The 26994-nt window shown below is 39.3% G+C and overlaps 6 protein-coding genes and 1 long non-coding RNA gene across 9 annotated transcripts; 4 read left to right on the top strand and 3 right to left on the bottom strand.

Annotated features, from left to right (window-relative positions):
* Positions 1 to 1060: 1060 nt before the first annotated feature.
* On the bottom strand, positions 1061 to 7278 carry LOC130702285 (putative ATP-dependent RNA helicase TDRD12). 2 transcript variants are annotated; one of them, XM_057523951.2, is made up of 16 exons: positions 6610 to 7278; positions 6312 to 6543; positions 6153 to 6260; positions 5814 to 6088; positions 5552 to 5752; positions 5328 to 5482; positions 4983 to 5267; positions 4668 to 4925; positions 4179 to 4607; positions 3738 to 4100; positions 3138 to 3671; positions 3006 to 3071; positions 2069 to 2938; positions 1905 to 2002; positions 1603 to 1832; positions 1061 to 1534 (listed from the first exon to the last, which is right to left on the bottom strand). In XM_057523951.2, exons 1-16 carry the CDS (start codon positions 7211 to 7213, stop codon positions 1443 to 1445), a joined length of 4800 nt encoding a protein of 1599 aa, XP_057379934.1. In that variant the 5' UTR covers positions 7214 to 7278; the 3' UTR covers positions 1061 to 1442. The 2 variants fall into 2 exon arrangements, with proteins under 2 accessions (XP_057379934.1, XP_057379935.1); XM_057523952.2 differs by having other exon boundaries at positions 6312 to 6516.
* A 323-nt stretch (positions 7279 to 7601) lies between these two features.
* LOC130702335 (uncharacterized) lies at positions 7602 to 8352 on the top strand. The gene is made up of 3 exons (XM_059495632.1): positions 7602 to 7847; positions 7911 to 8139; positions 8199 to 8352. Exons 1-2 carry the CDS (start codon positions 7674 to 7676, stop codon positions 8136 to 8138), a joined length of 402 nt encoding a protein of 133 aa, XP_059351615.1. The 5' UTR covers positions 7602 to 7673; the 3' UTR covers position 8139; positions 8199 to 8352.
* Positions 8353 to 9571: 1219 nt separating this feature from the next.
* On the top strand, positions 9572 to 11737 carry LOC130702310 (POC1 centriolar protein homolog A-like). 2 transcript variants are annotated; one of them, XM_059495523.1, is made up of 6 exons: positions 9572 to 9833; positions 10153 to 10392; positions 10456 to 10609; positions 10664 to 10970; positions 11031 to 11323; positions 11410 to 11737. In XM_059495523.1, the coding sequence occupies exons 1-6, from the start codon at positions 9688 to 9690 to the stop codon at positions 11581 to 11583; spliced, it is 1314 nt and encodes a 437-aa protein (XP_059351506.1). In that variant the 5' UTR covers positions 9572 to 9687; the 3' UTR covers positions 11584 to 11737. The 2 variants fall into 2 exon arrangements, with proteins under 2 accessions (XP_059351506.1, XP_057379964.1); XM_057523981.2 differs by having other exon boundaries at positions 9575 to 9833; positions 11031 to 11335; positions 11410 to 11733.
* A 2127-nt stretch (positions 11738 to 13864) lies between these two features.
* Positions 13865 to 17725, top strand: LOC130702303 (tyrosine 3-monooxygenase-like). The gene is made up of 11 exons (XM_057523973.2): positions 13865 to 14245; positions 15307 to 15415; positions 15486 to 15625; positions 15690 to 15882; positions 15960 to 16116; positions 16185 to 16381; positions 16439 to 16532; positions 16605 to 16646; positions 16725 to 16851; positions 16949 to 17178; positions 17289 to 17725. Exons 1-11 carry the CDS (start codon positions 14126 to 14128, stop codon positions 17449 to 17451), a joined length of 1572 nt encoding a protein of 523 aa, XP_057379956.1. The 5' UTR covers positions 13865 to 14125; the 3' UTR covers positions 17452 to 17725.
* Positions 16570 to 17036, bottom strand: LOC132088035 (uncharacterized). The gene is made up of 2 exons (XR_009421096.1): positions 16884 to 17036; positions 16570 to 16652 (listed from the first exon to the last, which is right to left on the bottom strand). It is a non-coding gene; the product is annotated as an uncharacterized LOC132088035 (long non-coding RNA).
* Positions 17726 to 18786: 1061 nt separating the features above from the next.
* Positions 18787 to 22194, top strand: LOC130702334 (1-acylglycerol-3-phosphate O-acyltransferase Pnpla3-like). The gene is made up of 12 exons (XM_057524011.2): positions 18787 to 19214; positions 19293 to 19381; positions 19690 to 19802; positions 19983 to 20102; positions 20177 to 20336; positions 20402 to 20433; positions 20527 to 20610; positions 20695 to 20853; positions 21049 to 21224; positions 21382 to 21551; positions 21625 to 21706; positions 21766 to 22194. Exons 1-12 carry the CDS (start codon positions 19135 to 19137, stop codon positions 21956 to 21958), a joined length of 1458 nt encoding a protein of 485 aa, XP_057379994.1. The 5' UTR covers positions 18787 to 19134; the 3' UTR covers positions 21959 to 22194.
* An 840-nt stretch (positions 22195 to 23034) lies between these two features.
* On the bottom strand, positions 23035 to 25297 carry LOC130702305 (uncharacterized). Its single transcript, XM_057523974.2, has 7 exons — positions 24954 to 25297; positions 24706 to 24866; positions 24495 to 24643; positions 24298 to 24420; positions 23724 to 24214; positions 23547 to 23660; positions 23035 to 23471 (listed from the first exon to the last, which is right to left on the bottom strand). Exons 1-7 carry the CDS (start codon positions 25083 to 25085, stop codon positions 23154 to 23156), a joined length of 1488 nt encoding a protein of 495 aa, XP_057379957.1. The 5' UTR covers positions 25086 to 25297; the 3' UTR covers positions 23035 to 23153.
* Between the last annotated feature and the right edge of the window lie 1697 nt (positions 25298 to 26994).

The following is a 26994-nucleotide window of genomic DNA, read 5'->3' as shown; positions in this document are numbered from 1 at the left end:
TGTCAGTTCTACGGTGGTAGCGTCCGAACGAGTGGCTAAGGCTAAAGCTCCTGGTCTTTCCCACACACCCGCCAATCATACGGTGGTACTGGCCAAACCAGCGGATAAACGTAAGCGGACAGAGCATGGCCCAGAAACTCACCCTGTCGAGAAGCGTTTCAAGGATGGAAAGTCTAAAGATTTGGTGCGCCAGTTACCATCTCGAGAAAGGCCAAATTATCTGGCGGCCAAGCGTAAGCGGGAAGAGGATGCGCCAGCTACCCTTCCTGTGGAGAAACGTGCCCAGCATCTAAATTTGAAAGACTACAAAGTTCCTGCGCCTCCATTTAAGAACCTGACCAACAAACCACGACCGATGTCTGAACGTCCGGTTCGACCCCCCCCCCCCCTGCCTGTGGCTGAACGTGAACAAGACTTGCCCCCATGGTGCCGGCAGAGCTTCTACGATTATAATCATCAATTTTCCTTTGATTAGCCTAAGTTATTACTAGCGTGCATTCATGAAATTAGTATGTGTGTGTGTGTATGTGTGTGTGTGTGCGTGCAAATGTGTATACCTTTGATGCAAATAATAACCTAGTCAAAATTATCTCTTGTATGCATGTGTGTGTATGTGTGTGAGTATGAGTGTGTTGTAACGTTTTGACCGTAGTTAAAAATGCACTGCTTTAAACCCTTAAAATAATTGTCTTGTTTTTCATTGATGTTCGGTGGGGGGACAGGTGGGAGGTAGAGTTATAATTGAAATGCCGTAACTCATTATTCTAGAGTAAATTTCGAAAAAGTGGCCGATACGGACAAGTCCAGTGTACGGTATTTGGGACTTGACGGAAATCAATTTAAAAAATACAAGTTTCGTGACGATTTTTTTCCCCTGTTCATTTCATTAAGAAGAAATGAATGCCTAGAGAAAAAGGAATGTAAGGGTCGAAGACTTAATTTCCTTCAAGCGACACCTCGTCAATATTCTAGTTTTCACGTAACATTCGGCGAATAATAATACTAAAGCGCAGCAATCAGTAAATTTAGATAAAAACAAAAGGTTTTATTGAAACTGAGTTGTATTATTCTTTAGGACAAGAGATTTGAGGTGCGCTCGTACAAGAACGACGTACATTTCACTGCATGTTTTTCTTATTGTTCTTTCCGTTCTTGGTCTACTGCGTGCTTTTTATTCAACTCACGCAAAAAAAAATCATTCCCTTTGTTCTTTTAGCTAAAAGTTGGGCTAGTATTTAAATAGGCCATGTACGGAAGGAGAACGGTGGGGAAAAAACACTAAGTGAAAGATACTTACACCCATGACTATAAAACAGGAATTGTAAAGAGATCACAAAATGGATTTGAAAGAAATAAGATGATAAGATGTGTCTTCAACATTAGTTCGCCTTGTTTGATTACATAGTTCAAAATAGTCCATGGACTAGTTGCCTGTTAGTCAATTAGTCATCGTCACGAAGCCACTTCTCATCGATGCATTCTTCATCCGAATCACTTGATGACGATTCGGGTTGCTCTTCGTCGAATGCGTATTCTGAATAAATCGAAATCAAAATATTTCAGTAATACACCTGATTTTTGTTAATAAAAAAAACTTCCTACTTGGGTCTACTATTGGCTCCAATTGCTCCTCATCGTCTGACGAATTATTAATCAACCAATAGTCAAAATCACGAGTCAGCCAATGTTGCTTTAAGGGGGATTGAATGAAGCGGGTCCATGTTGAACCTATTTCTTGCTTCCGGAGCGTGGCTTTTACTCCGCAACTAACGATGCAATGGGAGCTTTTTTCAGGAACTATGAAGCCATACGTGCTCGAGTTCAATTCATATCTACGCCGAGTTGTAAAACGACACAATGGTTAAGGTAATACATTTCAACATTGTATCGGAAAAGATTACTACCTCGATCCATTAACATCGGCCACGAAGCTCAAATGGTTTTCCGAAAGTTCAATAGTATAGTCACTCAGGTGACCCACAACGAAAGTTACACAAACATCCTATTGAAAAAAAAATGTTTATGTTATGACAATTTATAATCACATCAATCTAAAACGCTTAGTTACCTGTTCACTTTGTGCCCATTTCGTTGTAGGGAAGCGGCTCAAACTGTCCTTCAAAGGCATCGTGTGATCTATTAACGCTAAATTTTGATTTCCATGTACAATTTGCTGCACCACCAGCTTCTCTTCTGATGCTGGGACACTTTCACCGGATGCCTCGTCAGATGGACGAGAATCGGCATTTGAGTTAGTATCCTCACTTTCTTGAGATTTCGGAAAGAGGTCAATCCAACCAGGCGAGACATCAAATTTCAGGTCATCTTCTGCATCGTCCAGTTGCGATTTGCACATTTTGTCTCTTAACTCTTTCTCTTCAGCCTCCTTCTTGATTGCAGCCGAGTGGCGTACGATTGCACGAAAATCTTCATTGTTTTCTAGCGAAATGGCATAATTTTTGTCTATCAATTGTTGAGCTAAATTTTGGGGCTCGCTTTCTTCGCGGTTTATCAGTGTAACATGATAGTGCGGCCCTTTCGTCACTTCATCAGGAACCGTTTCTTTAAACTTCGTCTGGACATGCCACACGTGCATGAACCCATCAGGTCCAGTGGTAAGGGATGAGAAAAAGTCGACATCTTCTTCGGTCCATCCGCCACTGTCATTTTTCGGCCCCACGCCATACAATGAACAAGCGATGGCTTGAAATGGTAGGCGACTGATGAATTTAGCTGGCAGTGTTTTCAAAGCGTGTATCGGAACAGTCGTGTAGTCTCCGTAATCCACGAAAAACACTCGGAACTCGGATGCGTCATGTCCAATTATCTTTTTCTTTATGCAGCAGCGACACCACGATCCACGTTCTGTAGGTGATTCCGCGAGGCAGAAAATTCCTACACGAGCTTCTTCGTACGTCAAATTTTTACATTTCGATAACTAAATGTGTTTTTTAAAGCATCATTAGTATGTTAACTTGATAATATAAAAAACCGAGTAATCTCACTTGTTTTTTAATATCTTCTTCCAATGACAACAAGGTTTTCTGAAACTTGACGATTGTGACGTAAAACTGCAGTAGAGAATGCCATGTTAGATTATCACATACAATTAGAGAGAGAGCAAATGAGATCCAAACCTGGTGCGGAGAATCGCTAGCCACTAACTCAACTCGTGTTTCTTCATTCATTGGAAGGAATGCATGAGCCACTTCGATTGGTTTGCTGCTTCGGCTTGCCAATCCAACACTGCAATCTGGTAAAACAAGTCCACCTGTTTCACATAGGTGGTGTAGCTTTACCAAATGTTCGTCGTTGCGTTCGGCTAATTCAGCTTTCAAGAGTTCTTTTAATATGTCTGTTACAACAACGCAGGAATTCACGCCATCCAGTCGTTTCCTCTCGTGCAATGGACTTAGCCATAGCGTAGTCGACAAGGCCAACACAATTCGACCTTCCAGCTCTTTGCTCATTAATTTTTCACGAACAAAATCGATCGCGTAACGGCTCCAGCTTGAATTTCCTTCCAATGGCTTGGCCCCCACCAGAAAAATTTCGATGGCTTCCGAGGCCATTTTTTTCAGGTGTTCTGGAAGTTCAAACAAATCTTTGACAAAGCATTGTACGACACAGCCTTGGTCTATACACACTACTGCAACCTCCGTAGGGACTCCCTGAAGAACAACATATTTTGTAATCGATCATAAACGAGAAATGATTTATGCCCATGGCATGCTTACCTGATGATCTTTCTCAAGTACCGATTCAATACGAACACGGTCAAAAAGCTGTTCAGTGGTCCGTCGGGCGTAAAGATTACCTACTTCTATTCTATCCGCCTGCACCGGGTTCTTTCGCTCATTTTCGTCGCGAAAGTGTTTTCGCATCTGTGACATAACTTCGAAATGAGATCCACTTTTATCTTCCAACTGATTATTTTCATTGCGATGCTTCAAAATGCGGGCGTAATACTGGGTTGCAGTACGCACGGCTGTAATGCGAATGCGAACAATACCATTTCTTGGAACAATTGGTTGGTCAAGGCTTTCCAGAATAACATGTCGAAGTCCACATAGCTTCATATTTCTACAGAATCCAAACGCCTAGAAAGCACGAAGAAAAAAAAGTACAAGATTAAAATCCCAATTAATATGCGGTTGACACGAATTTGCATTTACTACCTTCAAATTTTCACATAGTGGTAGATTTCTTTTGCGAACCTCTTTACCACAGAAAGAAAGTATGGCTTCCGTTGCTAGTTCATCAGAGACCACATGTCCAAAGCGTTGCATAAAACGTACAATCGTTAGCAGAGAGTTGTTAAACTCTTTAGTGATCAGTAAATGAGTTTCCGGTTTATCAGCCTCCGTAGCTTTCAAGTGGAAGTTGTCCATTGCGAATGAAAGCCGATAGCTAAAATCGTATTTGGAATGGTGAGGTATAAAATAATGGATGAGCGTTTGTGCATTTTTTATGTTGAGTCTCTCTAGGACATCGTCCGTGCAGATAAGAATGGCAGAACCCTCTCGGGCATGGTTCCACCTTTGCGTTATAAAATCTAAATCTGACACAATAGATTGATTGTGGGCTAACAGAGGCGCCACACCAATCTGAAGCCAAGCAAGTAAGAATGAATTGCGCATAAATAATTAAATCTTTGATCAAATTACCGTTGACAGCATTCGTTCAACTTTAAAGACTTCAGCCGACCCGCGACAGAATATAATGGTTCTGCTTAAGCGTTTTTTTTGCAAAATCTCCAACAAATGGCAGTCCATCTCGTCACAAGTTCCAAGACGAACATCAAGCTTCATCCCACCATAAATGGCAGCCTCCATACAAGAAGATATGAAAACCGAAGGATTTTTTAAAACCTTTGAAGAAATTTCTTCCATTCCTTTTGTCCAATGGCTAGCACAAGCCACAATCTACAACGGAGAAGTTTAGCACGAGTATAGGCAATATGCATTCACTGACATGCTTACCTGTCGTGGGACAAAGTTCTTTCCTTCTGTTACCCGCTGAACAGACTCCTGATAAAAATAAAACAGTTTCTTCGCTGCTCCGGCGTGTTCTTTGAGCACAAAGTCTGCATCGTCGAATACAAGATGACAGCATCGATCGAAGCTAATTATATCTTTTCCTTCTGATAGCAACAAATTGAGTGCAGGAGCTGTGGCAGCAAGCAAAGTCACTCCGTTGATCAGGTAGGGCAGAGCCACTTTCAAGGACCGTTCTGTACCATCTGTGAAGACGGCAGAGCGAAAGTTCTAAAACATAAAATCTAGATTATTATATATAGACATTTATGATTTATTAAAAAATATTACTGGATTTTTCTTCATTATGCGACAACAATAGTAATGCACCATTTCTGCGTTTTCCCACGATGAGCAAATAACAATGGCCAAAGGGGAACAACCTTCTGGCACTTCGCTGTACTCGCTTGGATCAAGCAAATTATTTAATATTGGTATCAGGTAGCCTGTTGTCGAAATTTAGAATTACGGACCTGCATGAGAACTACAGCAAGTCTTCGTTTGTTATACGATACCTAATGTTTTTCCACCTCGCGCTCCTGAGATATAAGCAACATTATGACCACGCAAAATTGCATCCCAAACATAGGCTTGAGTCGTTTTGGGTTTTTCAAAACCCAACGAATTCAAAGCTTCATGAATAACCAGTTCAAATGGGAAATCCTTGAAATTATAGATTGGTAAATGGGGCACATCAGATCTGACAAGAACACGACCTATGCATAATCTTCTTTTTAATATAAATGATCAAAATAATTAATTTAAAACGACTAATACCTTCCTCTATTAGCTGTGCTAATTTGGAAAGCTTTAGCATTTTGGGTACATTTTCTTCGAATACAGTAGTACGTTCTACTTGTGCAGATGCTGAAGCTAATTGCAACAGTTCCTTGATATCTTCGTCATTTTCATGTACAGGTAAAACAACATTATTAGTGTGAGTTGGGGTATCACAGGAGGGTGACTGCAACTTCGCTTCTTGCGTAGCTTCTTTTTTGCTAGATTTGGCTCGTTCAAGTGCCGCCTTCAACAGAAATGCGCGACTACGATTCCTTGCAAACAAGTAATTCAAAATTAATTATTTATCTTAAATAGTTCCACTTGGTGCTGTCATACGTAGTTGAGGCACTTGTAACTGTAGCCAGATTTAGCTGTGAATTTGTCTGTTGGGCCTGCACAGGACTGTTTTCTCTTCGGCATGAAATTTGCAGTGAACTAGAATGCCTAAACAAAGATGGTTACATTTTTACAAAAGAATTCATTAGAGCTTTATACTGAGTAGGGTGTAATCCATTGCATGGCTTCATATTTTCTGAAACAGGTCTCCTGACTTTGGGTTCCATTTTTGTATATTCTGGCCTAGCACGTTGGATTGATTTGGGTGCTCTATAAGGCATACCGGCAGGCATAAAAGGCATAGGCAAGTTAGAAGTTGGTTTAATGGATGCCTTATTGTATTCTTCCTTCCTCTCTGGTTCACCTTGTGATGCAAGTTCTAAATTATTCACTATGGAAGACAATACAAAGTTTGCTTCAACACATTTCCAAAATATACTACATATGTGACGTGTACCTGTCGCTTTTCCTTGTTCACCTGGTTCGCTTTCCATGACAAAATTCTTTGTAAGTGTTTGAGAAGAGAATTCATGCTTGGTTACTGGCTCTTTTATATTGGGGAACTGAGAAACCCAATTGGAATTCATAGTTGGGAGTTGCAACCCAGCAATATCAGCAAATTGATCAGATGGCATGGAGTTGGATTCTAAATTTGGCTTTTGCTGGGGTTTCAGATTTGCTATTGTTGTTGACAACTTTACGGGCTGAGAAATTGGTACATATTCTTTCAATGACTCTGTTTGGTTCTTCTTTGATTGGCATGAATTAAGAAACTCAGACATGGCCAAAATGCTTCGGCCTCTTGCAAAAGAGAATTTGCCGTTTGCTGAAGAGTTTAGCGGGCATGTCTTGATGCCATCTTTAAATTCTTGAGGTGACAAGTGGACATTTTCTCGTGGACAACTTGGCTCTTGATTATGCAGAGATCCATCTCTACGGGACGCCATTCTATCTGCTTTTTCAGCCGATAAACGTGCTTCCTTCATTTGTCGGAGAGTCTCGTAGTGCCTCGCATAATCTGAGAACCCAACTGTGTAAATGTTAGTTTCCTCGTTCTGCATCTGTATACTCTTCTAAAACTAGGCACCACCTGATCAGCTGTTTCGTCCCAGCTTAACTTAAACGAATAGACAAGGCAACCCAAGTGGCACGAAGGGATCCAAAAACGTATAAATAAGATGAAATCCGAATAAAAGGCGGGCATTTCCTTGTGTTGAATTTGGTTCTGTGTTTTGTATATGAATATATATATTATAATATATATTTATTATTATTATTATTTAAAAATTATTGTCTAAAATGTGTATGGCTGTTGAAGTGTAGAAGTGTAGGCTAGAAATATTTGCTGTTTGGCTCTAAAGCGCAATAAGAACATGATGATGCTGCAGGCGATTTATTGCCGCAATTTACCTCTCTTTGTCCCTATACGCGATTAAGTGTGAAGACCACGTTTTAAATCTGCATTAGTAATTTAGTAGGGGGCCATATCAGATACTGAACTAACGTCTCATAACACCGTTCATGATGATGTGTCAGAATACTGCCAGAAATATTGAAATAAAGGCGAAAATTCACGACGTAAACGCTGTGATAAAAAAGGTTGCTGAAGTGTGTAAAATGGAAATGGAAGTGATTGAGCAATGTGACACTTTTTTCAAAACGGAAAATGGCCGCCTGAAATTAAGGGAGTTTAAAGTCTTGTACACAATACTCTAGTACAAGTTGCTTTGCCTTACTAATTCCAGTTATGTCTTCCAGGACGGCAGCGGAGAACTTATTTATTATGATAGACCTGATGTAGATGGTCCAAAGCTATCGAGCTATTCAAAATCGTCGGTAACCAATACAACCTCATTAAAAAGCGTCCTACAAATGGCTTTGGGTGTAAAAGGCCTGGTGAAGAAAAAACGTCTGCTGTGGCTTTTCAATCAAACGAGAATTCACGTTGACGAAGTGGAAGGTTTAGGATTTTTTTTTGGAACTTGAGGTAGACTTGTTTGTTTCAAAAAATGCCATGTACTATCTGCATCAATTCCCGATTTCAAGGTGGTATTGAACGATAACCAAACACCAGAAGACGGAACACATACGGCCCAAGAGCTACTTGACATTTTGGGTATTCCAGTTTCTGATCTGCTGTGTGGTTCCTACTTGGATTACTTAAATACTTCCAAATCTTAAATACAGTACAACTTTCTCAAATGTAAACTGTACTATGGGTTTTAGTACTAATATCAAGGCTTAAATTGTATTTCAGTTGCACACCTAGCCTACATTTTTAATAGCCTTTCCTTTATCTCTTTCCCTCATCCTTGTGTCAATTTTGGCAAATTCTTCTTCACAAAGTTTTTATTGTGTTTTGGCTGAGACAGTTGCACCTAGAAGGTCAATAACGTATCATTACAATGTGATATTTTGCATATCGCGTAATAAAATAGCGTACATGACGTAGCCCACAAGTGGTTGGTATGCCATAAAACGTAGCAAGTTTAGAGTGAGGCGATATTTCGGTAGAAAAAAATTGCATGAGCGTTTCAAAAACCGAGAAGCTGTACTTGCAATATTGTTCCTTCTCTATGTTCTATTCTCATTATCCAAAGTTCCATTGCTAATTTATGCCAGAACATTTCAGACCAATTTAGTTTACAGTTTCGACTAGTCAATAGAATATCATGTAAATCACGTAATGCTGGTATAACAACCAACAAATTTCAAATTAGTGAAGCAAAATAGTTTCTCAATCACCGATAATGCAGTTTGGAAAAAGTGAAAGAAAATAATACAAAAGTTAAAAATAATTTGGAAAATTTAGCTTTTCCATGTTCGCCCAAGAAGAGTGCTCATCTTCCAGACAACATCTTGGAAGTGGCTTAGTAAAACTGAATAGTAATGGTTTTAACTAAATCTTGGCAAAATCTTAGGCTACTTATCAAAATCGCTGTACTGCTATTGAGTGCGGAACATATTCCAACTTCGGTGGCGTTACCTGGTAGACCCGGCTGACCCGCCCTGAAAACAAAAATACCAACCCTTGAACGGGTTGGTTTGCCGGACTGGGCGGGGCCGAACGCGAAATAAAAAAAAATAAGAAATTCAATATATTACATGAAATTTGAGCCTTTATCAAATTTCGGGATAAGAACCGGGGTAAATCGGACCAGTAAAAGGGTGTAATCGGTGTATGTAACTGGATTTTAAGCTGGTTTGTTGCCCATAGGCCATAGCCATGAGCAGGAAAAATAGTTCCCGGAAACCCGAAAGAACTGCAGAGAAACACATAACGACCTAGCCGATCGACCAAGAACCTACCCGACTGAGACCGAGCTATGGCAGAAACCGAGCCCTACTGTGAATCGCGCTTCAGCGCCAATATTTTGGGAGATGGCAACGCCGATCATTACGAATTTCAACAATTTATTCTTTTTAGTGAATTTTAAACGGTTATTGTTGTCTTAGTTGAGCACACTATTTCAACTTCTTTGCAAGAGCAATTATTATCTGTTATTCGTTGTCGTTCCAACATATACATCCCAGAATGTTTTCTGTAGAGCGAAATCTTCGAGGACATCATGGAACAATCACATCTTTGGCATTTAGCCCTAATATGAAGCAGCTAATTTCTTGTAGCAATGACAAGTCCATTATTCTATGGGGACTTCAACAAAAAATGAAAGCATTTAGGTGAATTTATGAACATTCTGCTTTAACTTTTGTGCTTTGTTGGTTATGTAAATGTCTGGGGAATCAAAGTGATTGCTGTGTCAAAGATTAAAACGTTATTGATAATGATTGTCAAACTAACTATTGCTACAGTGACATTATTTTATGCTTAAAGTGTTGATGTCTCTGGCCATGTTTCTCTGTAGTTTAAGCTAAAATAAGCTATGGTCTCATTTAACCAACCAATTAAAGTGTGTGTGACAGGCCATTGTGTGCAATCCGATGAACACTTGATGTGTGAAGTGCTTTATCTTAATTCTGAGCTTGAAAATCTTTTTAGGTTTACCGGCCATACATCTTCTGTCAGTGATGTTTGCTTTGCTCCATCTGGAAATCTAATGGCATCTTGCAGTCAAGATGGTTCATTAGCTGTTTGGATTCCTAGTATTACAGGTGAAAGCACCTTTTGGAAAGGTCACCAGGCTGCAGCACGTTCTGTAGCTTTTACACCAGATGGGAGACAAATTCTTTCGGCATCTGATGATAAGACAATCAAATTGTGGACTGTGCATAAATCTAAGTATTTATACAAACAAAACCAAATAACCTGCAAATGTGTAACTATTACCAATTATGTCTTAAGGTTTGTAGCCTCGTTCAGTAGTCATACAAATTGGGTTCGTTGCACGCGGCCATCTCCAGACGGAAACCAAATGGTTTCATGTGCCGACGACCGGACAATCAAGTTATGGGATTTAAAAAGTGGTGATTGCATCCACACATTCTATGAACCTAAGGTATTTTCCGCTTATTTCAATTTCTTTAGTATTGTAAAAGAAGATAGTTTTTAGGCTCAAGGCAACTATGTTGAATTTCATCCTAGTGGAACATGTATTGGAACAGCTCTTGCTAATGGAGTAGTAAAAATCTATGAAACCCGCATGCGGAAGGTGCTTCAGTTGTATGAAATCCACAACGGCCCAGTGCACAGCTTATCATTCCATCCAACGTCGGGCAACTACCTGATTACAGGATCACAGGAGGGAACATTGAAAGTTTTGGATCTGATGGAAGGTCGCCCAAGTTATACTCTTTATGGGCCGAAAGGCGCAGTTCATTCGGTGAAATTCAGTCCAGATGGTGACTATTTCGCCACAGGTATTAAAACGGTTGGATTAAAACCTACTTAAAAATTAAGCTAACCAAATGGTTTTGTAGGAGGAGCGGACAATGAAATTCTAGTTTGGAAAGCCAATTTTGCTCCAGTTCTAGATGTCGCTGACAATTCCAGCAATAAGTCATCTACCAAAACTAAAATTCGCCCCTCCATTGCTGGTGGACTTCAAGGTGTTGACGTAAAGAAAATCGTGGCATCTTCAGTGGCAGAAGATAGGCAAGATATCGAAGATGCGAGTGTTAACTCAAAAAGATCGTCAAGCATTGACGAGCTAGAAATTAGTAAGAAAACTATGGACATGCAAATTAGCGATTCGCTTGAAAAAACAGGAAATGTAAGCAAAACAGTTAGTTAAATAATGCCTTTTCATCAGACTGAATTTTCTTAGTATATCGTCTTTCAACATTACATTTTTAACAGGAAAGAGAGAAGCGGTTGGAGATTATTATCGCGGATCTAGTTTCCCAAGTTGATGTCTTAACAAATACGTTGTTAGCCCTTGAACAACGTGTTACATTTATTGAGGATCAACAAAAAGAAAATCTTGGCACAGGAATATTCTCCAATGGGGAACAAGTCGGTGCGCCCTTGTAATTTAATAATGTGAAATCTAAAAAACTGTTGCATTCCACCGGATACAATTTTGATGAAATCTCTTTTGCCAAGAGAAAAAAAAAATGCCGCCTTCTCTTCAAATTTTTTTTTTCGTCTTCTTCAAAAACGGTTCCGTTTTCATTCCATTGGACTCGTGTAAAAATATGATAATAATAATAAAAGTAATTTAGTGAATCGAACTATGAAAGCTTTTTTTGTGCAACTTCTTCAAATTTTGTTACATCTAAAAATTTTAATATGCGTATATTTTTTAATCCCCTCAACAAACGAGTTCGGTCTCTAACGACGAAGAAGTAATGTGTAAATTGGTGAGTTTGTTTCATGCTGCTTACTAGTAAACTGATACACATGCCGTCCATAAAGAAAAGAACGTTCGAATGATCGGGGCTCAGGGGAATCTACGACGAGAAATACGTAAAGAATGCCTTCTGAATGTCGTTCAATGGCTGCAGCGACTCATCAATGCAATTGTTCCAGAAAAATCTTAAGCAGTGGTAAAAGACGATCTCATGGTCGGTTGCGGACTTTGAAGCAACAAGGATCAGAATGTGACGTAGGCGGCGAACACAATGCCGCTGCCCCAAAAGCATTCCGTCATATTGTACTCCATTCAAGCAGGCTAAAGGAATCAGGGCCAATTAGTGGGGCCCAGGCATTCAATATATCTTTTACACCCGATTACATCCCTTTCAGGAATCACTTCAATCGTATAGGAACCCTCGAATGATTACAATATCTGCTTGTCAGTTACGATTGAAATCATTTCTTAAAGTCCTCTGCAACGATTGCATTCTCACTGTAAACTTTAACGACGTAGCAACGTGCCACAGGGTAAAATAAAAAAAAAGAAGCTCATAATCGTCTTTTCTTTGAAAAAAAAAGAAATCCGAAGGAGTATCTTGTCTAATAAATTGGGACTAGTAGCCGTATGGGAAAAGAACATGGGCTCAAAGTAATGAAAAGTCAACTCTAACCAACCCCCTCGTCTTATTAGTGCGTGACTACGTGACACATGGCCCCACCCTTGGATACACATTTAATTGAGAATTCTCATTCTTCACGAGCAGAGCAGCAGCAGAGATAACTCGGCCAGATTTCTTCATTTGTTGTCATAAAAGCTAGTTATTAACAAGGTTACGCAAGGTGGCTTATGCCGTCATCACTTGGACGAGGCACAATCTTGCGGTTCCACAGCGGCCACACCGCATATAGGGAAAGTGAATTTTGTCTTCGTTATCTTTCATTAAATCCTTTTTTTAATAGTCTAAGCTTATTTCTTGGTAGTCGAGTTTCATTAAAATGAATAAATTCAACATTGTCAAGACTTTTAAGAAATTGGATGTTCGAAACACTTTTTCGTTTTTCTTCGAGGAACGTCCTCTTGTCGACGAAGATTGAAATAAACAACCGCAAAACAACAGGTTAGAAATTTTTTTAAAGGCCGTCATTGTAATCTAGTTTACTGGGATTAAGTAATTTTATGATGTCTTTTGTTTAGTTTCGCTTTGTTTGTGTGCGTGGTCCTCGTCACAACTTAAATGGCGCCCTCGTAACAGAAATGTCAAACTTTGATCGATATATTTTCCATTTCGATGCATTAAACAATATTTCACGAAGGAGGTGAAAGAAGACGGACGGCATATATTCCAAGGTAAGCTTCTCAGGCTGACATCTAAAATCAATTAGGAGTATCATTCCCGCAGGCATGAGTATAAAGCTCCCAAAAGATGGTGGACTTTGGATTTTTGCTTACTGATGAACCTTAGAGCACTCAATAGTAATTTCCGTCCCGCATAAAATTGAGAATTGTTGCTTCAACGAGAAAGAAACCCCGTCCGTGTCTAGTGCATGCAAATTTACTTCCCCATACCTTTGCAGCAGAATCACAAGTTTCGAACACGTAACTCCGTGGGAACAAATCCACGGGCGGTCTTCTAATGGGTCACGAGGGGAAGAATGATCCAGCAAATTATGGTGTGGACTGTCATCGATTACGCTTGATGTGGACAACTATTCAACAGACATTTTAGTTGGGAAACTTGTGGTTGAACGAGGTGAATCAACACCCACCTCATCCAAACCAACCTATTAATATATACGTGAGTATATACATTGTATACACAGCTTGATTAATGACCATCTTGCTGTTCACTTTTCCGTATAGCCCGGTAATGCGCCAATCCATCATATGTCCATGGGCTAGTGACACGTAGCGTTGAAATACGTATCAAGAGCAAAAAAAAAAAAGGTTAAATGAAAATAACTTGAGGCAAGTGAACGGCGCAGGCGGGAAAGAGGTAGTTGTTATGTTTCTCGATGAAGGCGTGGCTCCACTCCCGCGCTACGGTACTAGGATGGCTTTGACGTAAACCGAGAACCATGATATATAAAAGAGCGTTGCAAAAATGAATCTGTTCCATTGACGGTCCCTCCAAAACTTCGAACATTCCCTCAACCGGGTAAGTTCTAATTACCTAAACTGGAATTCTGGAAATACGGCCTACTTGGCTACGCGTACAAGATGTCAGCAACGTCTGTTTCGCCGAAAATTGCTGTGAACCCGGCCAATGCAGCCGGAGGCATTACTTCTTTTCATTCCGGTCGAGAACAGTTCGTCATGAAAAAATCCTATAGTATTGAGGTACGTCCAAGACTATCCTTAACACATTCCGTGTGTAACAATGCTATCCGATTTCGCGTTTAACAGAGTTCAGTTCTTGGTTTAAGTATAAATTCCATAGTTAAAAAGATTATGATTTTTTTTCTAATAAACACAATAAAAGTCGCAATCTAGAGGGTGTCAAGCAACAGGGAATTCCCTAACTAGAGCGGCTGAATGATCACGTCATGAAAGCGCTCGGTTATTATGGCACTTGGGGCTTCTATTCCTTTTGCTGTTTCATTATGACATTCAATTCTTAGCGCCGTTTCAATAAGCGAATAATGGCGCACTATTTAATCCATCTTTTGAGATGGTACTCGCTTCTGATTCATTTAGAATTTGCACATTTGACTGTAGTGGCTGGTAAACTGTTATAAGTTTCGTCTTCACTTTGACCTTACACCCGAGACAAATTAATTATTTTGTGACAAAGAAAAATTTTGCTATTTACGTATACAACAATTTCGTTTGTTGCAAAATAACAGATAAGAGGCAATGAGAACAATACCCTGTTTTTGTCGATAATATAACAGCAAGTTAGGGTAGCCTTGTGGAACATAAAAACTGGAGAAAATCATTGAAAAAATAATAAATGCGCTCGGTTGAAGACAGGATAAGAACACGGAAAATTTGTGTCTTTTGCCATAATCTCTCGGGTTTATTGCACAACAGGCGGAATTTTTTTTTCCAAAATAAGGTTTCATTTTATGTGGAGAAATCCAGTCAAGATGCCGACATGCATGTTGCTTCATGATCCAATCAACTATAGACAAACGCATGATACGACACATAGTGAGATAGTAGTTCGTCAAAGGATGGAAATCTCTGCCATGGTTTATTCTGTTTTCCCGCTTATGAGAAATAGCTCCCAAGCTATATCGAATTACACGCATTTAGAATGCAAATTCGATAAAAATACGTTGATCTTGTGTTCCTCAAGAAGCTTCTCTCTAGCAAATTATGCTATCGTGCATGTTAATTTTCCAATGTAATCTTGCCAACCAATTTACTAAGCGTATATGCGCCATTAATGGCAATAGAACGGATATACCGGAAGACGTCGGTCTCTGGTGGACGACGCACGTTTCGAATCAAAAGTGAACAGAGAGAATCGAGAAAATTTACTTCACGAAAATTCACTCTCTCGTGGTAAGTTCAAAATAATCATCCGATAAGTTCCAAACGAATTCTGCAAAAAAAAAAGTTATTGCAAGCACAGAAAATTCGACGTCGCAGGAGGAACTCGTCTTATCGGAAGAAGCTTTTACCGTCGGAGAAAACGGAAGACTTTTAGTGGCGATAATTATCCGTATGCGCGAAGAAATGGTTACGCTATCGCGTACATTCAAAACTATACAGGTAAACCATTTTGTTTTAACAAATGTTGATTCGTGTTCAGTAACAATTTATTCGTTTAAATCAGCATTGCAAGGGGTCATTGTTGCATGTGGAATCACGTCCATCGTACAACAAAGAAGAACCCCAATTTGAAGTGATTTTGAAACTAGACATTGCTCGCGACAATCTTATATCCCTACTCAAATTACTGAAGCAAAGTACATCGCTTAGTCGTGTAACGGTCGCCAGTGCAACCAACTTTGTTGGAGACATACCAGGTAAGACGAATGCTGCATTATTTGGCTATCGAGAGGACACAATTTTATTAATTAAGTAACTCTTCATTAATAAACAGAAATCTGGTTCCCAAAACATATCTCTGAATTGGATTTATGCAATCATTTGGTGACACGTTACGAACCAGATCTAGATCAAGGCCATCCTGGGTTTACTGACGCTGTCTATCGAAAACGGCGTCAAGAAATTGCCGATATTGCTTTCAATTACAAACAGTATTTTTGATTTTGGACTAGTATTTCTGTGATCAACAATATCAGATTCGATTGACATTTTTCAATAGCGGAGAGCCTATTCCACGCGTCGAGTATTCGCTCGAAGACAAAAACACTTGGAAAGCTGTTTACACAGAACTGATGTCACTGTTGCCAAAACACGCGTGTCGCCAACATTTGGAAGCTCTTTCTCTACTGCAAAAGGAATGCGGATACGCGGCAGACAACATTCCGCAGCTAGAGGACATTTCCAACTTTCTCAAAAGTACTCCCTTTGAAAATACTAACTCACATTTGCATTTAAATGTTCATAAAAATGCAGGAAGGACGGGCTTTTCTCTTCGTCCAGCAGCTGGTTTGTTAACGGCTCGCGATTTTCTTGCAAGCTTGGCGTATCGCGTATTTCAATGCACTCAGTACGTTTCCAATGAGAGCCTACATACGAATGGATACTCAATTTTAATTATCATTTATTTATTTTATACCAGATACATTCGTCATTCTTCCTCTCCGTATCACTCTCCGGAACCGTAAGCCTAAACAACAGAAAAAAAAAAAACAATACAAAAAATTATATAATATTATGCTATTAAAATTCTTTGAAATAGGGATTCTATTCACGAGCTGTTGGGACATGTTCCAATCTTGGCCGACAAAAATTTTGCACAATTTTCCCAAGAATTGGGTTTAGCCTCGCTAGGGGCAAGCGACAGTGACATTGAAAAATTCTCGACGGTAGTACTTTGTTTTGATTTTTGTGTTTTTACCCATATAATATTGCGATTTGATACATAAACACGCTCCTATGAATTTGTTTTTGTTTGCGACGTAGATGTATTGGTTCACTGTCGAATTTGGGTTGTGCAAACAAAACGGGGAACTTCGCGCATACGGAGCCGGTTTGCTGTCTAGCTACGGAGAACTGAAACATGCTCTATCCGGGAAACCTAGTCTGTTGCCCTTTGATCCGAACGTCTGCGCCGTACAGCCCTATCAGGATCAGGATTATCAAGATGTCTATTTTGTGGCTGAAAGTCTGGAAGATGCCCTTCAAAAATTCCGGTTAGTAACATTGAAATACATCTGTCACAAAAATCAAAAATTATCACCAATCATTCCCTTTTTTCCTTTTTAAAAAATGTATTTTCTAATTTTTAAAAAATTATTATTAGCGGTTGGGTGGCAGAGAACATACGTCGACCTTACGAAGTCTGCTATAATCCGTTCACGCAAACTGCCGAAGTCGTTGACTCGCTTACTGCGCTGGCTAGTGTTACCAAACAAGTCCAGACGGATCTGTCTCATGTCTGCACCGCCCTGCACAAGATGAAGTAAAACCTAAAAATAAAAAAAGAATGTATTTGATGAAGAATCTAGTCAATATTCTTACATTATGGCTAAACGATAGATTTCTAAATGTCTCGTAGCACCCATGGTCTTCTTCTGTTTGTGTTTTTTGCATGCGTTTTATTTATTACGACCGTTTCCACAGTCCCGGCTTATACTGCGGTCGGTTGCACAAGCAATCTACATGTGCTGAAGTTGTTTGTTTAATATAATTTAATCTCAATATTTTCGTCGTATTCACTCAAATACACGCTTATCTGTTCATGTTCTCATCGCAAATGCGACATTTCGTTCGGTTCAAAGTCTACGATTTCCTTATTAAGTACGTCACTTCATAGCATATACGAAACTGCGCCATCACCGACACTTTTTTCGTTCGTTTTTGTTTTCGGAGATGCGTCAACAACCGCAAAACGTTATGACCCAGTTGTTTATTTATACAGGAAGCAGCGAGAAAAAGAATCATTAGACCTACGGATAAAGGATTGTCTAGCTTTATTAGTTGTCATCTTTCGCCATATGTTTCATGTCTCGCCCAGTTTTCATTTTACTTGACACTTCTTGCCCACATACATTTGACACACATCTAGTTTAATGCGCGTGGGAGCCATTGATACCACCGTTGATCAATGTATAATGAGAAATAATATTTTGATCTGGAACCATTCATGGCTTGCGAGGAAAATGCGTATTTAGCGAATATAACGAAATTAGGTTCCGATCAAAACATGGCCCCTTTTTGCTTGGCAGTGTCATTTGCATACAATGCTATTTGACATCGAACTTTGAATCAGAAACGTCGCATTGCCTAGAGATCGGTCATTTTCATTTGGGTCACATTCATCGAAAAAATATTCCAAACAATTCCGTGTGAATTAAAATATTCATCATAATACTCAGTTTAACACCAGTTGCATTCAAACATTGCTGTAAAAGTCCTACAAGTATGACGTTGAACTTCTAATCTAGTGTCAAATTTGAAAAAAAAGCATCCACTTGGGTGAAATTGCGTAATTTTAATTGCACAATTTTACATAAATCTGTGTGAAAATAATGATCGTATGGAGTGCTATTAATTATAAAATCGTTTTCAGATTCTACGAATCATATCTTCCACGAAATTAAGATAGCGTGTTGCAAAAAGAGCTGCAAGAAAACTGTGCCAAGACAAGCTGGCAAAATGCACGAAAACAAAAAAAGAAACGTAACAGACAAACTATCTTTTCTCGGTCAGAAATCGATAGTGAATACTGATATCGATTAATAGACGATCACAGACTAACCTTGGAGCCTTTGGACGTCTGAAGGCACGGTTTATCTGATCGGGCAGTCTGAGGCCAAAGTACTTTCTATTTTTCTCTCGACTATTTATTGAAAAGCAGCTGTCAAACAACTGAAGTAACCAGTTGACTGTCTTCTCTGAAATAAAATAGTTCTCGACTTGTTCTTTCCCATCAAAATTCACTGTTTTAACGCTTTCTGTTGGCTTCGTTCTACATGAAAAAACTTCGTTGCTTCATTTGCATTTGATAAGCAAACGTTTAGAAAATGTCAGTGAACTAAACTTCTAGTAGACATCTTTTCGTTAAAAAGCAAAAACAACGACAAACACCGTATGGTGCAAAGTTTTCTTTCAATCTTGTTGCAAAACAGCAAGTGTCATCTTGCAGAATGAGAAAGATGAATCTGTCGTTCGCCGGCTGTGGTTTCATGGGTATATATCATGTTGGTGTTGCAGCCTGCTTGAGAAAGTAAGTAACTACCTGCATTGGATTGTTTACCTTTTTTAAAAAGACTGTGTAATTATCACCTGTTCAACTAATGTGTAGATATGCTCCAGATTTGTATCTAAAAAAAGTATCTGGGGCGTCTGCGGGTGCCATAGCTGCCGCCTGTCTTTTGTGCGATGCACCGTTAGGTAAATAAAAGAAATCTTCTTTTCTGCGGTTACTCCGCGATGTACAGTATCAAAAAAATTTTTGTTTATTTATTTATTTTAAAAATATGTCGTACCCGTGGCGTTAAACATTGGTTTGATTGCATATGGTATATTATGTATCGTTTTACATAATGATTATTGATGCCATCATTATTTAGTTTTAAATCGTTGTCGATTCGAAATTAATCAGATTTTTCTTTTGTAAGATAAGTGTGTAGAAGAGGGGGAAATCCCTACTGATTAATGTATTTTGTTTTGTTTTTTTGTATTTGCCTTAAAAAAAAAAGGAGAAATAACGAGTCATGTACTCCAAGTCGCGATGCAAGCCCGTAGTCGAATGTTAGGACCTTTCAGCCCCTCGTTTAACATTCATAACCTATTGAGACACGGACTTGAAAAGGTACTCTAGGAATATCTGTTGTCTACCCTGTTTCATTACGAAACGAATGACTCCCGAAATGAATGCACATTTATTGGAAAAAAAATTCGAAAGAAAAGAATATTTCGATAACGGGAAACTTCCTTGTCAGAAATAAAACGTGAACATGATATAATTAATATATTGTTTTTCGTTTTTCAGAACCTTCCTGACGACGCCCATTTACGGGTCAACGGAAAGATTCACATTTCTGTAACTCGAGTGTACGATGGTAAAAATATCATCCTTAAACACTTCGACACCAAAGACGAATTAATTCAGGTCGGTCTCATGTCATTTCACTTCATTCAAAATTCGTATAGCTACTTTCAAACTACTTTTTAAAATACAATCAGGCCATAACGTGCAGTTGCTTCATCCCTTTCTTTTCTGGTATGATTCCACCTAAATTCCGCGGCGTTCGTTACATGGACGGCGGCCTAAGCGACAATCTTCTTGTTCTCGACGAGCATACGATAACCGTGTCTCCGTTTTGCGGAGAATCAGACATCTGCCGTAAATATGAAAGTCAAATATACGTATATAAAATTTATTTTAATAAATTTATTCTTATGAATTAGCACGAGATAAAGATACATCAAGACTGATCCACGTAAGTCTTCGTCAGATAAGGTCTACCTTCCCACAAAAACAAAATAAAGAAGAGATGTGTTCAAAAATGCCCTGTCGTTCATTTGATTTTCAGGTGGTATTTGCCAATACGAGTATTGAGCTGTCCAGGACAAATTTGTATCGATTGGCACACATCATGTTTCCTCCGAAACCAGAGGTTAGCAGCGACCTCTACTTGTAATTGGGATTCTTTTACATGATTATTGGCATGGAATTAATTTAAGTTGCATATTTGATACAGACTTTATCGAAGATTTGCCAACAAGGCTTCGATGATGCTCGTCTGTTTATTCAGCAAAATAACCTAGTCGCATGCGACCAATGCGTTTCGACGGTCAATCCTGTCACCAGCACTGCAGCGACCGATATCGATTGTCTTGAGTGTGAGACACAAAAGCAAGTAAGTGCCTGTTTATTGTTTGCCTTTACTCATCTCATTTTCATTTTTAGTATTTGAGGTGACTGAATTTCAAAGCCGTCAATATCGGAGAGATGAGTAACTGTAATTTTATATAAGCAATCATCTAAACGAGTGAACGAAGGAATCGAGAGATATTATAATGTTTCCAATTCCTATCAATTATTGATTTTATAGATGGTTATTATCGATCGTTTACCGGAAACTGTCAGTCTAACGCTGCAGAACGCTATCGCGCAAGCCAACGAAGGCCTGATGAATTGGATTTTCCGACACCGAGGAATGAGACTACTCTCTATTTTAAGCCTGCCCTACGTCATACCAGTTGATGTTGTTTACGCCACGTTTCTCAAGTAAAACAAAAGAAAAATACTTCAGGATTAATTCTGTTCTATAATTTATTCTAAATTCTACGGAATCCGAACTACGCCTTTCATTCAAGATCGGACGTGTCCGTACGCGTCATAAATGTGCCTTTATATTATTGTCTTAATGAAGTTACTGTTCTAGGTTCGCTGATAGTGCTCCAACCATGTCAACAGTAGGAACAAATTTAAAAGGAGCTGCCGACTCCTTCATGACGTTTATATTGAGCTTGATCATGGAAATCATTAAAAAGCGAACGCCTTGCAGTACACGACTTTCCTGCCAGCTGGCTGTCACCGAATTTGGTCATGATGGTATGCTCTTCTCCAACATTTAAGAAAATTACTTCAGTAATCTTACTTTTCTCCAAAACACATCTTTTCCTAGCAAATCCATCTTCGGTCGACAACAAGGAAGCAAATGTAAGAAACCATGTCAACTTCGGATTTACTTTTAATCTCGGGTCGAGGTATGCAAAATTCATTTAATTTCCTGATTTCGCAATAACTAACTCTGTTCTCGTTCTAGCCATGAGGGTCAATACTCGTCGACCCCGTTCTTTAGTGACGATTCATTCGATGAAATTTTAGCCCTAACAGCCAGACACGATGCCTTAATGGCACACTACTTTCTTGACGAAAAAAATCATGTAGAATCTTCCATCTATCCCAATGAGTACGCATCGTTGTTACATTTCCTGCCTTCAGGCCCATGCCCGTAGTATTCCGGAAAACAGCAATAATTTATCGTATGAAGAAGGGAATGTATTTAAGTCAGGATAAAGATTGGTATGTTAAGCTTTAACGTGGGATTGCTGGACATGGAAAGCTCACCTTGTTATATATATCCGACGCAGTGAAATCGCCTCTTTGTGGGAATTGATCGTCCGTTGTTTATTTGCATGACCTAGATTCTCTTATATTTATGAATAAAACAGATTGTACATTGACAACGAAATCGCGCTTTTTCTTGGTGCGATTTGATTCAAGCCAAAAAATCTTGTTGTTCTGTTTTCGCATTCAGCATTCGTCGATGTAAGTGTATTTTAGTGGGTTAACGTACAATGTAAGTTACGACGTTTGGAAACTCAATTGTCAAGATAAGGTTCAAATAGATAGTACAAAAATCATGTCTCTTTCATGCTATCTCTGTTTGTGCCACTAACTTTAGTCAGGACAGATAGTGGTTTTCGAGAAAAATAGCGACCCGTTTGTTATGCAGAATTGTGTCATGCACAAAACTATGCATTGCTTCTATGGAACGGAGAGCTGAACTCATAATAAATACATTGGGATTACGCATTGCTGGTGTCAAATCAAAACTTACTGACGTTTCGATTTTTTCGTGGTGTATAAATGTTAAATAAAATATAAAAGTATAAATCTTTTTTGATGTGGCTGTTTTTCGGTTCCACTCTATTACGATGTTGATGCCCGTAAAAAATTCAAATTCAGACATGTAGAATCACGTACCGACGATCGAGATATGTAAGTAAAACCCACAAAGCAACGTGTCCATTATTCAAAAAACGATTTTTTTTTTCTAAAATACCGTATTAAATTTTTTATCGAAATTTCATAGTTTTGATTTTAAGTTGTCAGTTTCGGGTTCGTTTTACTGTTGACAGTATTCGGCGGATATTCACTAAACATATGGTCGACTCGTAAGTTGTAGCATATTCCGCACTCGTTAGTCGAATTTTTTATTTTTCTATATTGTTTTACAAGAAGCACGCAATATGGCGTGCTTCCTTGAATTTCCTAAAACCAATGGATTCTGCTAGACTCTAAAGCAAGGTTTTGTCATAAACTTGTATTGATATAGTACTGCACGACATCTATTGCGTCCGAAAAATATTCACACTTCATGCGTCATTTGGGTTTAAAAACGTCAGTTCAATTTCTAAAAATCAGAGCTTAAAAAATTGCACAGTGAACAACTTTGCATGAAGCCCGCTCGTGCAATTTTAAATGACTTAGAGAATGGCAGAATTCGACACCATTCATTAAACGAGCGACAAGCGGAGCACGTCTTACATTACGGTCTGAAAAGGGAGCCAGCAATATGACCATATCATAGACCCCGTTGTGCTGCGGTCCATTGCTGTAGTAAATGCCAACATCTCCACGCTCCATAATAAAGGGACGTTGGTAATAGGCATTCTCTCCCTGGAAGGTCATTAGACTACGGCTATTGTAAGGTGAACCGAATACAACAAAAAGGCTGATTCCTGCCTGCACAACAGAAATCAAAAGGTTAGTAAAAATATAAAGAAAATTTTAAGAAGAAATCTAGGAATTGAAATTTACCTTCACTACGACCGACTGAAAATAGCTGGCGTACGTCGATGAAAACGAACGAATAAAGATGCTCTTAAGCTCGGAAGAGGCTTGAGGAGCCAATTGAAAAAGTAGAGTTGCTTTCTGAAATATAACGTATAGTTCAAAAGTTTTTACTCGTTTTCAACTTAAAAGTTATGCTCCTACCTTATCAAAGTTCACTTCCACCGTCATGGAGCAATATTGATGGTTTGAATGAAGCTGTTGTGGCAGAAGAAAAGAGCGAAGCATTGAAACCGTATTGTTGGGTGACGTCGTGATTTGAGAGGTTGACGGTACAGAAGGTGAAACAGGCGCGTTCACTTGCTGCTGGTGACGATTTTGCTGAAGCTGAAGGAGCAAAATGAATGAAAGAATGTTAAGTCCTGCTGCATTAACTGCCTTGTCGTCGATTTGGTTCATAAGGCACAATTTAATACGATTGAGCCACGGGAGTGCTGGCGCCATTTTGCCGTCAATTGTTTCCACGTTCATGGAAATCAGAATGTTTTTGGCTCCCTCAAATGTTTGGGCAAGCGACAAAGCTGAAGAGTAGGCTGATTCGGCTTCCACTTCTACGGGTTGACTGCTTTGCTGGCGTTTTGAGTTACCTCTTGAAGCATCGCACGTCTGGTGTAATTCCATTTCATGTAAAATTCCTAATATAAAAAAATATTACATTGAAATATACGTCTTTGACATTTGACACGCTAGAGGTCTAAAATAAATGGCAGTGTGTCACCTTCGACTAAGCTGATTTGTACAGCATTATCTTCTTTCAGCTGAGCCACATGCTTATCTAAGATTGAAATACTCTGTTTCATGGACTTTAAGTAAGAGTCTATTTCCATGCGTCGTCCTAACGCTGTAGATAACGGATTCAGTCACAAAAATAAGTTTAAGTTTCAATTCGGTCGACGTACAAAGTGTATGACATACCGTAGGAGAGATTTAGCTGAACTTTGTTCTTTTGATTCTGCGAGAGATGCTTTTCCACAACGTCATTTCCTAAAGGCGTGATGGAATGCACACCGAATTGACAGGAAAGACCAGCCAGTTCGTCGCAGGTATGACACCATGCTGGCTGCCTACAGTTTCAGTTAAAACAGAGCTATGCAGTTAGGATCTATGACAAGTTATCTAAACCGACCTTCTGCTGGAACAATTAAGATTAGTGATTTTTTCTTGTAGCTCCAAGACTCTAAGAGCATGCTCATTAGTTCTTAGACTAACCAGACCACCGCCAGGGGAAGTGACAGTTCGACATGCCGGGCAACTTATCGTCATCGACGACGAATCTAGTAGCATTTTCTGCAAAATAAAGGTGGTAGACACACAGAACAAAATTCTAGGCTAATAAGAAAACAAAATCTGAAACTAGTTCGTAACAAAAATTACTCCTAGACAGCTGATACAGAAGGTATGAAGGCAGCTTAAAAACTTGGGCAAGCGATCGACGAAGTTGTACTGTTCGAAACACACAGCGCAAGTGTTAAGGTCGTCAGCCTCGTGGACTGCCGATGTAGCCATCGTATCCAACTATCAAGCCGTATTAACAAGTCTTAAGTATTTCTTTCCTTTTAAATATACGTTTTTTTATAAAACTAATCAACACCAGCCTTTTAAAGGTAAAAACTCTTGCTCTAAAATCAAAGACACGAATAAAATTATCGACCAGTGTGCTCGTTCAACGAGTTGTGGCTCACGTCAAACTAATATATGACACTTCGATCTATCCTGCCTATTGACCTCAGGTATGCACAGGCTCACTGTTGCCTAACTAAACTAGACCAGTAGGTGTGCTGGTGTCGTTTTTTTGTCTACCTTTTTTTTTCCATAACAAAAGCTGCCAATGTCACGTATACTGATCGAGAATTACATATCGCTTTTTTAACGTGCAGCTCCTTCTATAAATAATAGCGATATTTAATTCAGAAACTAATTAATTAATTGCTGGTACATTAACGCCATCTTGGGTATAATCAATCGAATAAATTTCTGTCGACTGCAAGTTAGCCTCTTTGGTATTTTGATTATTGGGAGTTGGCCACATTTGAGCGCAAAGGAGACAGGCTATGGGAAATCAACGTTGCGGACCTGGTTGGGAAAATCAGTTGTCGAGTTTGGCTAGAGTTTTTTTTCTTTTAATGCTGCAAACGAATATTTTGTAAATGATTCACAAACGGAGGCCTATAAAATTTTCGAAAGCCTTTCAGTTTCTTTCTGCTGGGATTTTTAAACATTTCACGAGATAATTGGTGAATGGAAAAGTGACGAAATGTAGTACAAAATTCTTGTAGGTTTGTCGTCTTGCAGAAGAAAAAATGTGTATGTTACTGATTTTTCATACCCTACTATATCACACCTTACGCTAATTCGAGTCACAACAATAAGTCACCCGACTGCTCAACGACCCTAGCTTCTGAATACTACAGCACGATCTCCTATCACACCACCAAACATTCCGCGTCAACCTATTTACACCGAAGCTTCTAAATACTATTTGGCCCTATGTCGAACGACACAGAAGCCCAGTTTATTGCACTACAATTTGCGCCAGTCTGAGGTACCACGCTGAAGATCCCAAATAGTACACCATAAAGGCTCCATGGTACTACCCACTCAAAATCGAATTTTACAGGCCAGCTGACCTGTCCGAACCCGACAAATCCTTTTCGTCTCTGAGCTATACTCCCACCCGTGATCTGTACTCTTCCACACAAGCAGTAGATTATAATGTAGCCAACTTACAACACCGTACTACACTGAGACAACTCTGGCTTACTTCGCTGAGACAACATACTACACCAATGATACGAATTACTAAAATACTTACAGTTACTACATCATTGATACTCCGTCTTAGTACTTCGAGCCCAGCTACAATACAACAACAAACGTTGCTCCAGCGTAATACGCCGAGGATCCAAAGTACTGTTCAGTCCCCATTATTCGGAGGCACCCACGTACCACACGACTAAGGTCTATGAATAATACACAACAAAAGCTCCTCAGTATTGAACCACATAGATAGCCAATTACTACCCTACACTTACGCAGCTTCTGTTTACAACACTGAGGTCCCCAAGTAATATACAGCTCCAAACTATTACCAAATATAGGCTCGCAGTACTACACCACCCTTTTTGGTATACGCAACTGCATTTTCCGTATCTGCCTAACCTAGCCTATTTTCTCGTATGCCCTACAATTGTCAAGTCTTAACAAACGCAATAATCGCAGATCAAAATGAAATGCGAGTAAAAACTTTTTTTGTTTGCACAAAACATTTATTTCCTCAAGCGTAGGTCAAACGAACAAACATTTCATTAACATATGCGTTGCATGTGGTTCTGTCGGATTTGTTTTTCACTCGTTCGGTTGCCTCGTCACCTTCCCATTGTCGAGATCGCTTCGCTAATTCGGGCCTACGTCTCAG

The sequence above is a fragment of the Daphnia carinata genome, chromosome 6 (genome assembly GCF_022539665.2).
Source record: "Daphnia carinata strain CSIRO-1 chromosome 6, CSIRO_AGI_Dcar_HiC_V3, whole genome shotgun sequence".
Taxonomy (NCBI): Eukaryota; Metazoa; Arthropoda; class Branchiopoda; order Diplostraca; family Daphniidae; genus Daphnia; species Daphnia carinata.
Note: the sequence above shows the minus strand (reverse complement) of the source record. Positions and strands in the feature narration are given on the sequence as shown.

Bases quoted from the DNA above. Each gene is read 5' to 3' on its own strand.
- LOC130702303 (XM_057523973.2), top strand. From the start codon at position 14,126: ATGTCAGCAACGTCTGTTTCGCCGAAAATTGCTGTGAACCCGGCCAAT. The intron at 16,117-16,184 runs GTATTTTTGATT...ATTTTTCAATAG, and splicing joins ATTGCTTTCAATTACAAACA to CGGAGAGCCTATTCCACGCG. The intron at 16,647-16,724 runs GTAAGCCTAAAC...TCTTTGAAATAG, and splicing joins CCGTATCACTCTCCGGAACC to GGATTCTATTCACGAGCTGT.
- LOC130702305 (XM_057523974.2), bottom strand. From the start codon at position 25,085: ATGGCTACATCGGCAGTCCACGAGGCTGACGACCTTAACACTTGCGCT. The intron at 24,644-24,705 runs GTCGGTTTAGAT...CTGAAACTGTAG, and splicing joins CTTAATTGTTCCAGCAGAAG to GCAGCCAGCATGGTGTCATA. The intron at 23,472-23,546 runs GTAAATTTCAAT...TCTGTTGTGCAG, and splicing joins TTCAGTCGGTCGTAGTGAAG to GCAGGAATCAGCCTTTTTGT.
- LOC130702335 (XM_059495632.1), top strand. From the start codon at position 7,674: ATGATGATGTGTCAGAATACTGCCAGAAATATTGAAATAAAGGCGAAA. The intron at 7,848-7,910 runs GTCTTGTACACA...TATGTCTTCCAG, and splicing joins TGAAATTAAGGGAGTTTAAA to GACGGCAGCGGAGAACTTAT.
- LOC130702334 (XM_057524011.2), top strand. From the start codon at position 19,135: ATGAGAAAGATGAATCTGTCGTTCGCCGGCTGTGGTTTCATGGGTATA. The intron at 20,854-21,048 runs GTAAGTGCCTGT...TTGATTTTATAG, and splicing joins AGTGTGAGACACAAAAGCAA to ATGGTTATTATCGATCGTTT. The intron at 21,225-21,381 runs GTAAAACAAAAG...TTACTGTTCTAG, and splicing joins GTTTACGCCACGTTTCTCAA to GTTCGCTGATAGTGCTCCAA.
- LOC130702310 (XM_057523981.2), top strand. From the start codon at position 9,688: ATGTTTTCTGTAGAGCGAAATCTTCGAGGACATCATGGAACAATCACA. The intron at 10,393-10,455 runs GTATTTATACAA...TTATGTCTTAAG, and splicing joins TGGACTGTGCATAAATCTAA to GTTTGTAGCCTCGTTCAGTA. The intron at 11,336-11,409 runs GTTAGTTAAATA...CATTTTTAACAG, and splicing joins CAGGAAATGTAAGCAAAACA to GAAAGAGAGAAGCGGTTGGA.
- LOC130702285 (XM_057523951.2), bottom strand. From the start codon at position 7,213: ATGCAGAACGAGGAAACTAACATTTACACAGTTGGGTTCTCAGATTAT. The intron at 2,003-2,068 runs GTAACTAAGCGT...TTTTTTCAATAG, and splicing joins AATGGGCACAAAGTGAACAG to GATGTTTGTGTAACTTTCGT. The intron at 1,833-1,904 runs GTAGTAATCTTT...AACTCGGCGTAG, and splicing joins GCCGATGTTAATGGATCGAG to ATATGAATTGAACTCGAGCA.